This window comes from Carassius carassius, chromosome 42 (genome assembly GCF_963082965.1).
Source record: "Carassius carassius chromosome 42, fCarCar2.1, whole genome shotgun sequence".
NCBI classification, from domain to species: domain Eukaryota; kingdom Metazoa; phylum Chordata; class Actinopteri; order Cypriniformes; family Cyprinidae; genus Carassius; species Carassius carassius.
Genome location: NC_081796.1, coordinates 6,598,812 through 6,614,060, shown reverse-complemented (window position 1 = coordinate 6,614,060; position 15,249 = coordinate 6,598,812). Strand labels below are relative to the sequence as shown.

General features: G+C 35.6%; 1 protein-coding gene across 1 annotated transcript in view; it reads left to right on the top strand.

Moving 5' to 3' along the window:
• Positions 1-15,249, top strand: part of LOC132124024 (probable G-protein coupled receptor 158) — a 164,901-nt gene that overhangs the window by 7,987 nt on the left and 141,665 nt on the right. The window contains exon 2 of the mRNA XM_059534757.1: positions 13,151-13,262. Within this exon, the coding sequence (XP_059390740.1) occupies positions 13,151-13,262 (112 nt within the window). The remainder of the gene's footprint in view (positions 1-13,150; positions 13,263-15,249) is intronic.

The following is a 15,249-nucleotide window of genomic DNA, read 5'->3' as shown; positions in this document are numbered from 1 at the left end:
GAATGGAGTAATGATGCTGAAAATTCAGCTTTGCATCACAGAAATAAATGATAATTTAAAGTATAATAAATTGAAAACAAATTATTTTAAATTGTAATAATATATCACAATATTACATTTTTTTCTGTATTTTTGATCAAATAAATGCAGGCTTGATGAGCAGAAGAAACTTCTTTCAAAAACATTAAAAATAGTAATGTTTCCAAACTTTTGGCCTGTACTGTATCCCCCCAAAACTGCACAACTGTAGAGTAAAACATTAATAAAAAAGTGATAATACAAAATGCGTCTTAAAACTGACATGATTGTACAAAATCACAGTCTGGGGACTCAGAATTCAGAACAACTGCTAACATTAAGTTTAAGGTAAAAATAACTGCCATGAAATTATAGTATCTTACTCCTATGCAATAAATTGTTCTTTCACTACATCTCTTTACCTCTGTCTTTATCCTCTTCTCTTCTTTTTGGCACTGTATCTATCGCAGACTATGCTCATTTATAATGTGTCATGTAAATTCGGTCTTCCATAACAATCAGGAAACTTTCACCGTGTCTAGAACTGGCGCGAGCTGCCAGGCCCGTTTCTACGAGCTGTGTGTTAACAAAAGCAGTGCTGTCTACATTGGATGCGGCGTCGGGCACGCTACACAACAAATTACCAACAACCATAGACAGTAAAAGAAACAACTGATCGTGCGCGCGCTCTGTTTCTGACGCACTTCAAGCACTCGATGGGTGGGGGAAGATTGAAAGAGCTGGACTTTTTTTTTTTTTTTTTTGCTTTATTTGGTAGTATTTCGAATTAATGGTTCTTAAATAGTAGCCTATTATAAAAAAAATATGTTAAAAAAAAAATTCACTCGTTCACTCATTCTGGCGCCCCATGGATGAGTGGCGCCCTTAGCATTTGCCTATACCGCCTATGCCGCGGGCCAGCCCTGTGTACATACATGCTGCTCACATATTATTATAGCCCAGATTGTGCTGATTACAGTGAGATTAGATTTTAGCCATTTAGATGTTTATAAGAAACTGAAAAAAACACAAATGTCAGGGCATGACAAAACTTCTCCAGGCCCCAAAAATACCCTCAGACCTCAGAGGGTTAAGGCTATGTCCTTCTCTCAGAGATTCCTCTATGTTATGTAGCTTTGTATTTATGTATTCATTTCTGATTTCATGTATTGAGATCTACTTTTGAACTTAGAAATGCATTTCTCAGTTCTTCCACAACTGCGACCATATAGACCTTGATTTGCAAGCTGGAGTACTGTCCCCAAAACGCTACAATAATTTTGGAACTTCAACATTTTTTAGAATGTTATAGTTTGGTGTAACATTAATATTTGCCCCCTCATTCACGTTTAAATAACTGTTTGTTTACATTAAATAGATCTAAAGGTACCAGAGCTTACAATCTTTCTCCTCTGTCAGATGTGAGTGAGGGCTGGATAGAGAGAAAAGTGAACTCTATTAAGCCTGTCCGGTCTGCCAGGGGCCTCTGGGGATACACAAATTCACAATGTCCTATTATAACCCACATGGGCTGTAGGTCCTCTGCCCTACAAGCTCCTACCAAGAGCCCAAGGGAGCCTGAGTTAGGAATAGGCCAATTACTACTGACATGGTAGACTTAAAGAGACAGTGCTTTTTCTGCAACATCATGTTACATTAGTTTTCCAGTATGGGTTTTCAACGGGTTTGCAAGCATCAAAACAATAAAAAAGTTTAATACAGCTTTAATTTTTCTATACATTAGAATGTTTTCTGTTGTATTCATTCATTCATCCATCCATCTGAGTGAAAGTGACATGACATTCAGCCAAGTATGGTGACCCATACTCAGAATTCATGCTCTGCATTTTACCCATCCAAAGTGCACACGCGCACACACACACACGCACCCACTGTGAACACACAACCGGAGCAGTGGGCAGCCATTTATGCTGCGGCGCCCAGGGAGCAGTTGGGGGTTCGATGCCTTGCTCAAGGGCACCTAAGTCGTGGTATTGCTGGCCCGAGATTCAAACCCACAACCCTAGGGTTAGGAGTCAAGCTCTCTAACCACTAGGCCACGACTCCCCCCAACGTAACAACGTAACAACGTAACAACGTAACAACATAACAACATAACAACATAAAAACAAAAATAAATAAAAAAATAAATAATACATTTTAACTATGATTTACAGAACCAATACACTAAAATATCATTCAGTGTAGCAATAGTTTACATACCAAAAATCCTGTCAGGCATATTTAGAACAAGAATCATTAGATGACATTAAAAAGAGCCCCCCAAAATGAATTAATTATAATTTTAAATCTTTACCAATCTGTGCCACTATCCTTCAAACCACTAGCTTTTACCCATTTGTCAGTTTTTAATAATGTAAAATATAATACAATTTAATATGATCACATTTAGTTTTATATATTTTTATAAGTACATGTCATAATAAGTATGTTGGTTAATTTTGTTCATAAATATATATTTTATAGTGAATGACAATGGAACATTATTCAGATTTTGATATTTTATTTTCACAGAAGTTTTTTGAAACATTAAATTAGACATTTTACTTGCATATTTTTTCTATGTTTATAAAATCACTTTTGTAAGTTTGATTTGATACATGCATTTGATGCATGATGCATAATATTAGATTTAAAATATAAAATAATAAGATATAAAGTCATTTTCCAAATAATAAACAGTATATAGTGTATACAGTGCATTTGAACTGGTATTCAATTCTGAACATAGCTAATATGAATTCACTGAAAATGGCTACTTTTAATATTGATGTCCTTTATGACCTCTTGTCTGAAATAATCGAGTCCTTTGGGAGAAATCCATCCAGTCCTGTGTTAGCTGGAATTAGTGTAAACACAGTTTCTTGCTGTTTTGCTCGGTTTGAATTGAATTTCAGTTTGGTATAAAAAAAGGTTGGGGGCTCATTAAAAAGAAAACGCATGTAGACGGACGTCACCTCTTTTCATCCACAAGCGCTGTTATGCTAATGTAGTCCAAAAAGAAAGGAAGACAGTTAGATAAAATTCAATTAGCCAACAAAACCTGCACAATGAAACAGGAGACTGCTATACACACTCTCTAAAGAGCAAACTGTCATTCTGCCGTGGACTTAATGAAATATAGATGGATGAAGCATAAAGTATTTTGTAGTATTTGTTCAGGCAGCGACAGAACCTCAGCTAGCTTCAAGGCACATATCTATTGAATGGCAGATGATCTTAAAAGCATCCTCTTAATAAATCAAGTGTACTGAAGCATTATGTTTTAGCATGATCTCAATTTCATGTTGTTCTTCTATTTTAAGGAAACAAAATGAGAGAAATGTGATGGAAATGCATTATGTTGACAGGGTGAGTTTTGGCTAATGTGACTCAAGGACCTGCTTGTCATCCATGCTTTGACACAAGGGTCATTCCATCGAGTACTGTCGGCCGTTATCAAAGTCTTTAATGTCAGCGAGCGCAGTGACGGCATCTCTTTGTGCCATCACATTTCAGCCCCTATCCAATCCCATCAACAAACACGATATCTTCAGACATTGTTCCTTTACAAGGTAAACCTAAAAAATAGTTTATAAATAATTTGCTTCCGTTTTGTATCTATAATAAGATATTTACTTAGAGATATTTATCTCTATGACTGAACTTCAGCAAAGGAAAAATAATTCTCAGTTTCTTATTAGGAAAATATAGGAAATTTGTTATACCATATGCCATTGTGAAAATGACGTACACCTAATTGTGTATATATATATTTTAATTATGTATATATTATATTTTAACTGTAGAGTTATTTGATATTAAATTTACAGTTTTTAAATACTGTAAACGTACTAAATTGCAACTTCATCATTATAAATATATATTTGCAAATATATTTAAGTACATGAACTCATTAAATAGAAATGGCATATTAGTTTACCATAAATGCTTGTCAGTTTATTTAGCTGTACTTTATGAGACAAAATAAGCATAATGTAATTATGAAATTACATATTTTAAAGTCAAGTCAAGTCACCTTTATTTATATAGCGCTTTAAACAAAAAAAAGATTGCGTCAAAGCAACTGAACAACATTCATTAGGAAAACATTTGTGTGTCAATAATGCAAAATGACAGTTAAAGGCAGTTCATCATTGAATTCAATGATGTCATCTCTGTTCAGTTTAAATATTGTCTGTGCATTAATTTGCAATCAAGTCAATGATATCACTGTAAATGAATGAAGTGTCCCAAACTAAGCAAGCCAGGGGCGACAGCGGCAAGGAACCAAAACTCCATCGGTGACAAAAGGAAGAAAAAACCTTGGGAGACACCGGGCTCAGTCGGAGGGGCAGATCTCCTCTGACCAGACGAAACCAGTAGTTCAATTCCAGGCTGCAGCAAAATCAGATTGTGCAAAAGAATCATCTGTTTCCTGTGATCTTGACCCGGTGGTTGTCTGAGACAAGGTCTGAATAGGGCATCTGTATCTGGGGCTCATCTAGTAGTGTTCCTGGTTCCGGTTTACCTAATTAATGCAGTCTAAAAACTATAAAGAATGTTGTGGTCAATAGTGTGAATGCAGCACTTAGATCCAATAGAACTAATAGAGAGATACAACCACGATCAGATAATAAGAGCAAGTAATTTGTAACTCTAAGGAGAGCAGGCCCATACTATGATAAGGTCTAAATCCTGACTGGAAATCCTCACAGATACCATTTTTCTCTAAGAAGGAATATAGTTGTGAGGATACTACCTTTTTTAGTATCTTGGACAGAAAAGGGAGATTCGAGATCGGTCTGTAATTAACAAGTTCTTTAGGGTCAAGTTGTGTTTTTTTTTTTTTTTTTATGAGAGGCTTAATAACAGCCAGTTTGAAGGTTTTGGGGACATATCCTAATGGCAATGAGGAATTAATAAAAGTCAGAAGAGGATTTATGACTTCTGGAAGCACCTTTTTTAGGAGCTTAGATGGAATAGGGTCTAACATACATGTTGTTGGTTTAGATCAGGGATAGGCAACTCTGGTCCTGGAGGGCCACTATCCTGCAGAGTTTAGCTTCAGCCCTCATAAAAACTCACCTGCCTGTATCTATCTAGTAATCCCGAAAACACAGATTGCCTTGTTCAGGTGTGTTTAATTAGGGTCGGAGCTAAACTCTGCAGGACAGTGGCCCTCCAGGACTGAAGTTGCCTATCCCTGGTTTAGATGATTTAACAAGTTTATACAATTCTTCTTCTCCTATAGTAGAGAATATGTTGAACTGTTCCTCAGGGGATCTATAGAGCAATGTCTGATGTGATACTGTGGATGATGCCTGCATGGTTAGAATTTTATCTCTAATAGTATCGATTTTAGAAGTAAAGTAGTTCATAAAGTCATTACTGCTGTGATGTTGGGAAATGTCAACACTTGTTGATGCTTTATTTTTCGTTAATTTAGCCACTGTATTGAATAAATACCTGGGGTTATGTTTGTTTTCTTCTTAAAGAGATGAAAAGTAATTAAATCTAGCAGTTTTTAATGCTTTTCTGTAGGATAGGTTACTTTCCCTCCAAGCAATACGAAATACCTTTAGTTTTGTTTTCATCCAGCTGTGCTCCATTTTTCGGGCTGCTCTCTTTAGGGTGCGAATGTGCTCATTATACCATAAAGAAACTTAGTCCTGTTAAGTGGGTCAGTAAAGTACTCTAAAGTTCTATTTGCTTTTAATATGAATTTAAACTACTATATATTTTTTCAATTGACAATGTAATTAAGTATCAGAAAACATTGTATTCAGTTTACACTTAACTATTTTATTTTGAAGTATTTTGTTGTAATAAGTACTCTTTTAAAAGTATGCTAATGTTTGATTTAAATGTTAAAATCACTTTTGATTTTGTTGCACTGACACAAAAAAAAGTAATGAATTGTAATGTCATATGAAGGGTCACATACTACTACATAAAAATCAATTTAGCAGTTTATCTTTTAATCAGTTTGTATTTTAGACATTAATTTACAACTACAAAAAGAAGAATGCAGCAAAGAATTATTTAACAAACTTTGCAGTGTCACGGTAAAAGATCGTTGATTGATATTAATTATTTGCATAACAACTTTCAACCTTCAAAATTAGAAGATTGCTTTTGCTTATATTCAAACGTCTGAAAACGGTAACATCTAAATTAACTGGATTTATTTAAGTTAGAAATACACTGCTGTTCAAAGGTTTGGGAACATTAAGATTTTTTTTTTAAATGTTGTAAAGTTCTTATGTTCATCAAGGCTGCATTTATTTGACCTAAAAAAGTAATATTGTAAAATATTATTACAATAAATGCTTTTCTTTTTATATTTTTATTCATCAAAGAATCCTGGAAAAATGATCTCAGGTTCCCAAAAAATATTTAACAGAAAAACAGTTTCCAACACAGATAATAAATCATGATATTATAGTGAATTCTGAAGGATCATGTGTCACATTTCTTAAAAGACAAAAAACAAAACAAACAAACAAACAAAAGAAATAAACATTACAAATCTTACTGATCCCAAACTTTTGAACGGCAGTGTCTACATTCGTTTATACTAGAAAAACTACTTTATATGGGTTAAATTAGGTAGAAATGGCAGTGTAGCATTAACAAATGCTGAATGTGAATTTCCAAAACATGGAGCAACGGAACATCCAGAAGTAGGAGATATAATGTAGGAATATTTGTCATCCAGCTTTAAGTGGAATGCAACATCATCACTTTGCTGTTCTCTATGATCAGCTGTTTGGTCATACAGGGCCCAAAATAGTCCTCGGAATGGAGATCTAATTAACTGCATCATCTGGGTGCCATTCAGTGAGGACGCGTCTTATCTTATTTGGCTCGATAGCTGATATTTTGCTTCATTCCTACAAACAGGATTATACAATAAAAAAAGTATTTGAGGACATTAAAGGATTAAAATCTAACTTGGATTAGTAGAGCAGATGGCTCTTTTTCACCACTGTGTGACATGGTCTTACTGTTGTGACAGTTATAACGATGGTAATCACTCAATGCAGTCGCATACACAAATCTTTTAACTAACCTCTGCCAACGGCAACAATACTAATTATAAATAATAATAATTATTATTATAATAAATAATGATGACAGCTGTGTAACTGAGTAGATGATTCATTATGATAAAAGTGCACCTTTTCTACAAATATAGTTTGAAATGTGTCTCATTTAAGCAATAAAGCAATAAAAAGGTATAAAATACATTTTTTTAATCAAATCATATAGTTACTGTTACAATTTCAAATTTGCCTTACCAAATGTAACACAATGTATCAACTCTCTATCTATCTATCTATCTATCTATCTATCTATCTATCTATCTATCTATCTATCTATCTATCTATCTATCTATCTATCTGTCTATCTGTCTGTCTGTCTATTTTATTTATTTATTTGATGTTTATGTATTGTCAATTCGCAGGGTTGTCAAAAGTGCAAATTTAAATATAATATATACAAATGTATAATAAATATAATGTGTTAAATAAATTGATAACAATTTTGGAGAAAAATAGTTAAGAGCCTATTTTGTAAAATATTTGTAAAGTAAAAAAGTAAATTACAACATTTTTCCTATTTGATGCTTCTTAGAGGGCTTTTATAATGGGCTCGTTTGCTGCGGTCCGAGCTCAAGCGTGATTGTTCCCGGCACCGCCCGCAACGTTGGTCTGCTTTCACACTCAATAGTTGTATCGAACCCAGGTGCGTTTGCAGTCACCTCACGTCATCGCAAACACACACGGAAAACGCATGGAGAACACAACGCGGCTGAGCATATTTGTTATTTTGGTGCTATTATGCACAATATAATTTAAATTAATTTAAATTATTTAAATTATTTAATTTTAATTTATTTATTTTTGACTTTTAGGAGTGTGTGGAATCAACCTCGGCTCTCTCGTGTGTTGAGGAAACAATGATATCTACAGTGTTACTTATGCGCGGGATACTTTACTTCCTGAACAAGTGTGCACCCGAGTCCGTGTTGCTTGCACATTCATGCGAACCGCGCCACAGCTCAGGAGCAACTGAAAGCCCTCTTACTCTATAATGTATTAGTCAAACAAGTTAATGTCCTCATGTCAGAGAAAATAATTGTGCATTTTAACAAAATATAGATGCCTTGGTTAATAAAAAAAAATAAATAAAAAAATCTCAACAGCTCTAGTCATCTTCTCAGAGAAGACTGAAATACAATCCAATGTCACAGTCTGCCACAGTAATTACAGTCACTTTATACTAATCACAATAATCAACAGGATTTTCATCATCAAGACAAAATGATGGCATTGTTACCAATCCACTTTCTGTCTTGTGAGTTAATAATGGCAATACAGAGCCATAGGTCCTATTTGACATTGGATGAAGGTTGTGGCTCTCCTACGCTTGATGAACACGGCCGCTAAAATTAGCACACTTGCTTGGCCATGGTTTCAATTAAGGCGAGCAGAGAGTATTCCATGACTGCACCTTCTGTGTCTGTCTGAGAGGAAGAAAGAGTAAAAGACAGGAAACGGATAGAGAGAAACACAGAGATCTATGTTACCTCAGGCACACCTCCTCTTCTGCACACCTCATCTTGCCTGCAGGACCAGCGTTCACCACAATATAGCTTATAATGATTTTTCTCCTTAAGTATATGAGAAAGATGGAGTCTGGAGGATTATTAGCATCATTTCCATATGCCTTTGATGCTCTATATGCCCATCGGCTCACTTCCTTAACATTCACAGACTGGTTTTGGGAAGCAACTGGTTATACGAAACTTCATATTTTAGCATATTTTGATTTGGAATTTGATATATTTCATATCATATTGTTAATGGAATAATTCACCCAAAAGTGAAAGAAAAATATATTCACTCTCAGATCACCCAAGATGTAAATGAGTTTGTTTCTTCATTTCAACAGATTTTGGAGAAATTTAGCATTACATCACTTGCACCAAATGGATTCACTGCAGTGAATGGGTGCCCTCAGAATGAGAGTTAAGACAGCTGATAAAAACAAGACAATAATCCACATGACTCCAGTTAATCAATGAATGTCTTTTGAAATGAAAATAAATAAATAAATAACGTAACTGCATTTTACTCAATTAAGTTATACATTTAATTGGCATTGGTAATGATTGCTGATATGTCAAAGATTTCAATGTTTATTCTGTTCATTTTTCAATGATTTAGAAAGAGTGGTAAAAAATAATGCAATTTTAGTATGCAGGTCAAGTACTTACTTGGAATATTGCTAATTTTTATCTGAAACCATCAGTAATGGTTTCGGTAAGCAATCAGCATGTTTGTGCAACTTTGGCTTGCACAGAAATTCAAATTGAAAATGTTTAACTGCCAAAACTAATGCTATGATACATTTATTTAATGTGCACAAATTGTATTTTAAGTAGATTTTAATGTAGCACAGGCAAGCAATTAGGCAGAAGTGGCTGTTTAGTATATGCCAGGCACGCTGATCTTTACGGTTATTCTCTTGCTGGCTTTCTATCTTATTACAAAGCTACACAGCCACTTCAGGAAGCATTAACTTATTTGGCTCATTTCCATACCGACAACCTTGTCCAGAGGTTATCAATCAGCACACTTCAGGATTTGTTTTGTGGATTTGTTCCACCCAGACAGCAAACCAAACAATATTGCCCTGGTGGTCATTTACTGGCAAAAGCAGACGCTGTTCCATGAAATAGCATATTTGCAGTACAGTTTAATGAATTTAGTGTCCAAATTAAAACTAAACACTTATTGTATGCACTATGTACTCTACTATGTAGTTTAAGTTATTTTGTCATCCAACATCAGAGTATAATAGCCAGTTCCGGTACATAATTAAAGCTGCAACCATTGAGTGCACGTAGTGTCTAAAGTTTCACACTTCATTTCCTTGGTTAAATAAATACATCACCTGGTATTTGAAGTATACTTTTTCTTTTTGGAATTTTCAGAGTGAACACACTAATCACAATGTTTAAAAACAGCATAGAATAGTGCATAACATAACTTAACAAAACAGAAAAATCAAGCCACAACACAGTATCTGTATCTTAATTTATGCTTTTTCTTAACTGGCACCCAATTTGCATTTTTATTCAGCCCATCTGAACATATATATTGATTACTCAAAGCAAAACAAATTTATATCGGTGTGAACAGGCCTTTAGATTGCATGGGCATCTGTGCTTCATAATGTTATTTCTCTCAACTGAGACTAGGATGTTGCACAAGTCTGTTTTTATGTTCCAGCACGTTGACTGCAGATGTTGGTGCAGACAGCTGTGATGAGAAACAAAAATAAACATGCTGAAGAGAGATGCATTTAAAGATCATTCAGAGTCAGTCAATTTCATTCTTTGAGTTCTTAACTCAAAGCTCCATTCAGCCAAACGATGAAGTCATAAAACATTAAAGCATTTTTGTCAGGCTGTACTGAATAAGTCCATTGCTATCAGTGGCGCCTGCAGGTGTATGGCTGTACACATTGTGCATACCATGAGTGCTCAGACTGACCTGAGATTTGCCCCACAAACATTTCAGCAGTTATTATAGGCCTGCGTGTCCAGTATTTCTGTTGACCGAACAAGTCATGCCATTTTAAAACGTTTAAAACGTGTGACACATTCATTCTGCTATCACTGATCATTTGGTACCCCCGATTGACTTTGGCAGTGACGTAAATTTTGTGTTCTGCAAAGTTCTGCGAAGTTGTGGCGTTCATTCACATTGTTTCACTCTACAGGATTAGTGTAGAGTTATCAGATACATTTTAAATAATTAATAAAATTTATAAAAGTTTTAGTGGCAAAAAAAAAATAATTCAATTTTTTGATCCTGACACATAATGACCAGCTAACATTAATGTGAATGAGTACTAGTCAGGTGATATCACTATTATACTAATTAGATTGTAATAGCAGACTGATTGCTATAAAAGGAGGGAAGAAGTGCTTCCAATCATTTTGTTTTTGTTAGCAATGATTACTTCCAAAGAAATACATGCAGCCATCATCGCAATGCATCAAAATGGCCTCATATGCGTGTTTTTAGGATTTTAAAATTAAGGGAGCTCAGTCCCCAATGTAGAGGTGGGGGGGTTGGGTATATATTATTTATTTATTTATTAAGATATGGCAGTTAAAAAGTTGCTTTCAGTTAATAAAGCTCAAACATGCATTTTAGTCTGGGACTATAGCTTAAACCTTGTCTGTGAAACTGGGCATTAATATATTGTGTATATACTAAAATAAGCAGAAACATAGGCCTATACAGTATGTTCTACGTGCTCATCAAGAGAATTTTAAAATATAATAATTTTCCCTGAATTATAAAATTAAAATCATTTTAAATAATCAGATCATATTCATGAATATCCATTTAGAATATAGACAACATAATTGTGTAGACTGGCATATTGTTTGATGTGCCCTATATATATATATATTTTATTATTATTATTATTATTGTATTATTATTTTTCACATTACATTTTCACATTACATTTCCACATTCACATTAATCAGTCACTTTGCCACTTCTAAACACTTAAAAAAATGACATAATGCAAATCTTTTTTTCTAAGGCTATGCAATCAGCTTCTAGGTCATTATTATTTTACTGAAGCCCCCCTAAAAAGGGCCTAGTGACACACCTGCTCACAATCAGGAAATTGCTACAAAGAATATTGCACCTGAAAGAACCATGGACCAGGACCGTCTCCTCCTAAAGAGTCAGCTACGGAATCGTGTCTCCAGCAGTGCAGAGCTTGCTCGGGAATAGCCGCAGGTTGGTGTGAGAGCATCTGCACGCACAGTGAGGCCAAGACCTTAGGACAACGGCCTGGTGTCAAGAAGGGCAGCAAAGAAGCCACTTCTCTCCAAGAAAAACGTAAAGGACAGACTGAAATTCTGCAGGAAGTACAAGGATTTGACAGCAGAAGACTGGTGCAAAGTTATTTTTTCTGATGAAGCTCCAGTCCGACTGTTTGGGACATCTGGAAATTTTTTTGTTTGATGATGAAAAGTTGAATGCTACCATGAGTCCTGTGTTGTGCCAACAGTGAAGCATCCTGAGATCATCCATGTGTGCAGTTGCTTTTCAACCAAGGGAGTGGGCTCTCTAATAATTCTGCCCAAAACACTGTCAGGAATAAAGAATGGTATCAAAACATCCTGCAAGAGGGACTACTTCCAATGATCCATGAGAAGTTTGGTGATTATCTGTGCATTTTCCAGCATGATGGAGCACTGTGTCACAAAGCAAGAGTGGTAAAGAAGTGGCTTAAAGATCATTACATTTAAGTTTTGGATCCATGGCCAGGCAACTCCCCAGATCTAAATCCCATAGAGAACCTGTGTTCAGTCCTCAGAAGGCTAGTGGACAAGCAGAAGCCAAGACTAATAAGGCAAAAATTGATTGCCATCAGTTAGGAATTGGCCCAGAAGGTCATTTCCAGCATGCCAGAGCGAATTGCAGCCTTTAAAACTCATGATATGCTTTTCATTGTTTTTCAGTATACAGTGGAAACATGTGGAAAAAATAATTTACAAATACTGAAGCAGTCTCTGCTGTCTCTTTGTATGTCTCATCGTATATCTTTAAGATTAAGGAGAATTGGATGTTCTTTTCGTCCCTTTCTGAGTGCTGATGAGAGTGCAAAAGCCTTCTCTACTATGATGACTTCATGAAGAGTAAGACCAGAATTTTTAAATAGTGTATTGATCAGCTTATTGATAATTTGTTGTTTACTGGGTGAAAATATCAATACGGAAAATGTGAAGTCTTAATGGGTCCATGTAGACACACATCCACATTGGCTGCTATGTCATTTAGAACAAAGACACAATTTTGGGCTTGAATAGACTTGTCAGTCAATGACGTTTCTGCTTGAAAATCAAAGCTGATGAATCCTTTTACGACACTTTCAGCATTAAATGTATGTACTTGTCTGAAGTACTGTAATCATATATTTAAAGTTCCAGTGTTTTACGTAAAACATTGAAGGAAACTTTCAGCTTCTTTACAGTTAACAATAGACTAATTTCTTTTTTTCTCTTGTGCTCTATAATATCATATAGGGGTGTTGTTCGTGTGGACGTCAGCCTGCAGGATGTGGATATTGATCAGTGCTCTGCAGATGGCTGGTTTGCAGATGCCTGGCCACACAGATGCAACATCACCTCTATGAATGTGAGTCCGACTTCATGCTCTTGCTTCAGTGTCTTGATTGCAAACACCAAAGTTTTTGCTTATATAACACATGCCAGGAGACCAGTAACACTTCAGTGGATAAAAAAATCTTATTAGAATATAACATTAAATGAAAAGTGGAAGCCTCTTTGAAAAAGAGGTGCACTTGATTCTATAGAATGAGCATTTGTAGTGTGCTTCAAACCTAAAAGTATAATATACTGTAGATATTATTAATAAAATAAAAGGCCAGTTACATTTAAAAAGAGTACAATTTCATGACAGTTTTTCAACACATGTAAGTACATTTTTAAAATGTGCACTTAGTTATAGTGTCAAATTAAAACAAATAGCATTTTAAATCATGTTTATGTTTTTATAATATTTTGTTTTGCTTTAGAAATACACTTATTTTAATGTGTTGAATAGCATACTAAAGCATGTTAACTGTAGTGTGCTATTTGATGCTCAGTATTTTAAATGTGCTAAATTTTAAATATTTAGTCATCACAAGCATGTAATTACAAATATAAACATTTCAATAGAAATTACGGTCACACTTTATTTTATGGTACAATTCTTGCTAAAGTTCAGCTTATTGCATTTACATAAATTTAAACTATAATTAAATTTTCATGTAATGCAGTTAAGTTAATTATCTAAAAACACAACATTCAGGTCGCACTTAAATACATTCTAATAAAGTATATTAATTACTTAATAATTACTCTTTTGAAAACCTAACACAAAAATGCTATGTGTATTTTTATTTATTTATATTTAACAAGAAAGTATCCAACTTATCTTTCTTTAATGAACCATAAAAGCAGAATGTCCATGGTTCTTTGTTCCATATGAAAATAAATGTTGACTGGAGCCGGCAAGCTATGAAACTTTAAGAAAAAAGCGCCATAAAACTATTATGTTTAATTAAATTAAATAAAAGTAAAAATTAAATAAAAGTAGTCCACACAAATTCAGAAGTCATACAATAGCTTCTAAACATCTCAACATTTAAGCCCTAAAATGGATTTATAGGCAGTAAAAAAACAAAAATGGTGTGTCAATGCCATTAATGCTAAAATGCATTGGATATATACATTTCTATATCAGTTGCATCATGAGACACACAGAAACGTCTCGGTTAGGTATGGTAACCCTCGTTCCCTGAAGGAGGGAACGGAGACGCCACGTCGGTGACCGACGAATATGGGATATCGCTTCGATAGACCAATCTACTTCGTGTGTAAACTAAATGAGCCAATGCAAATTGGCAAGCAATTATTGCATCCAGCTGCCGCTGATCACTGCGTGAGTATAAGAAGGCAGCAGGTGCAATGCATTCCAGTTTTTTACTTCGGAGCCGAGCCGGGGACCCGGCAGCTCAGCAGCGGTACAGCAACCATGGCGACGGGACGTGGAGTCTCCGTTCCCTTCTTCAGGGAATGAGGGTTACCATACGTAACCGAGACGTTCCCTTTCAGTCGGTCACTCTCGACGCCACGTCGGTGACCGACAAATATGTGATCCCTATCAAAGCGCCATGGGTGCTGCACCTTCCAGTGCCCTGTGCGAGCCACCTGCGCCCCTATTAGGTGTAGGCCAGGGCTCAGAACAAGTAGCTCCACTCGTCGTTGTCAAAGCACTAGCTCACTGGGTGAGATTGGATAACACTGGGAAAACGTACCCGGTCCGCTTGGAACCGGGACGCTGCGGAAGCCCCATCCTTCCGGAAGGAGGTCTCGGAGGCAAATACACATATAGCATCCATTTAGGAGTATACGGTGAAATTTGAGGTGATTAAAACCCCTCTTGGGAAGGCAGAAGTCTGCCGGGGAAACACGGCCTCTAAGGCTATACTGTGGACTATACACATATGAGTACCGCTTAGTTCTCAATATGTAACCCACCCTTTCATGGTTCTCACGGATACATCATGACGGCCTGGCGCCGGATGTTCCGCCACGTCCAGCTGCTTAGGATGATG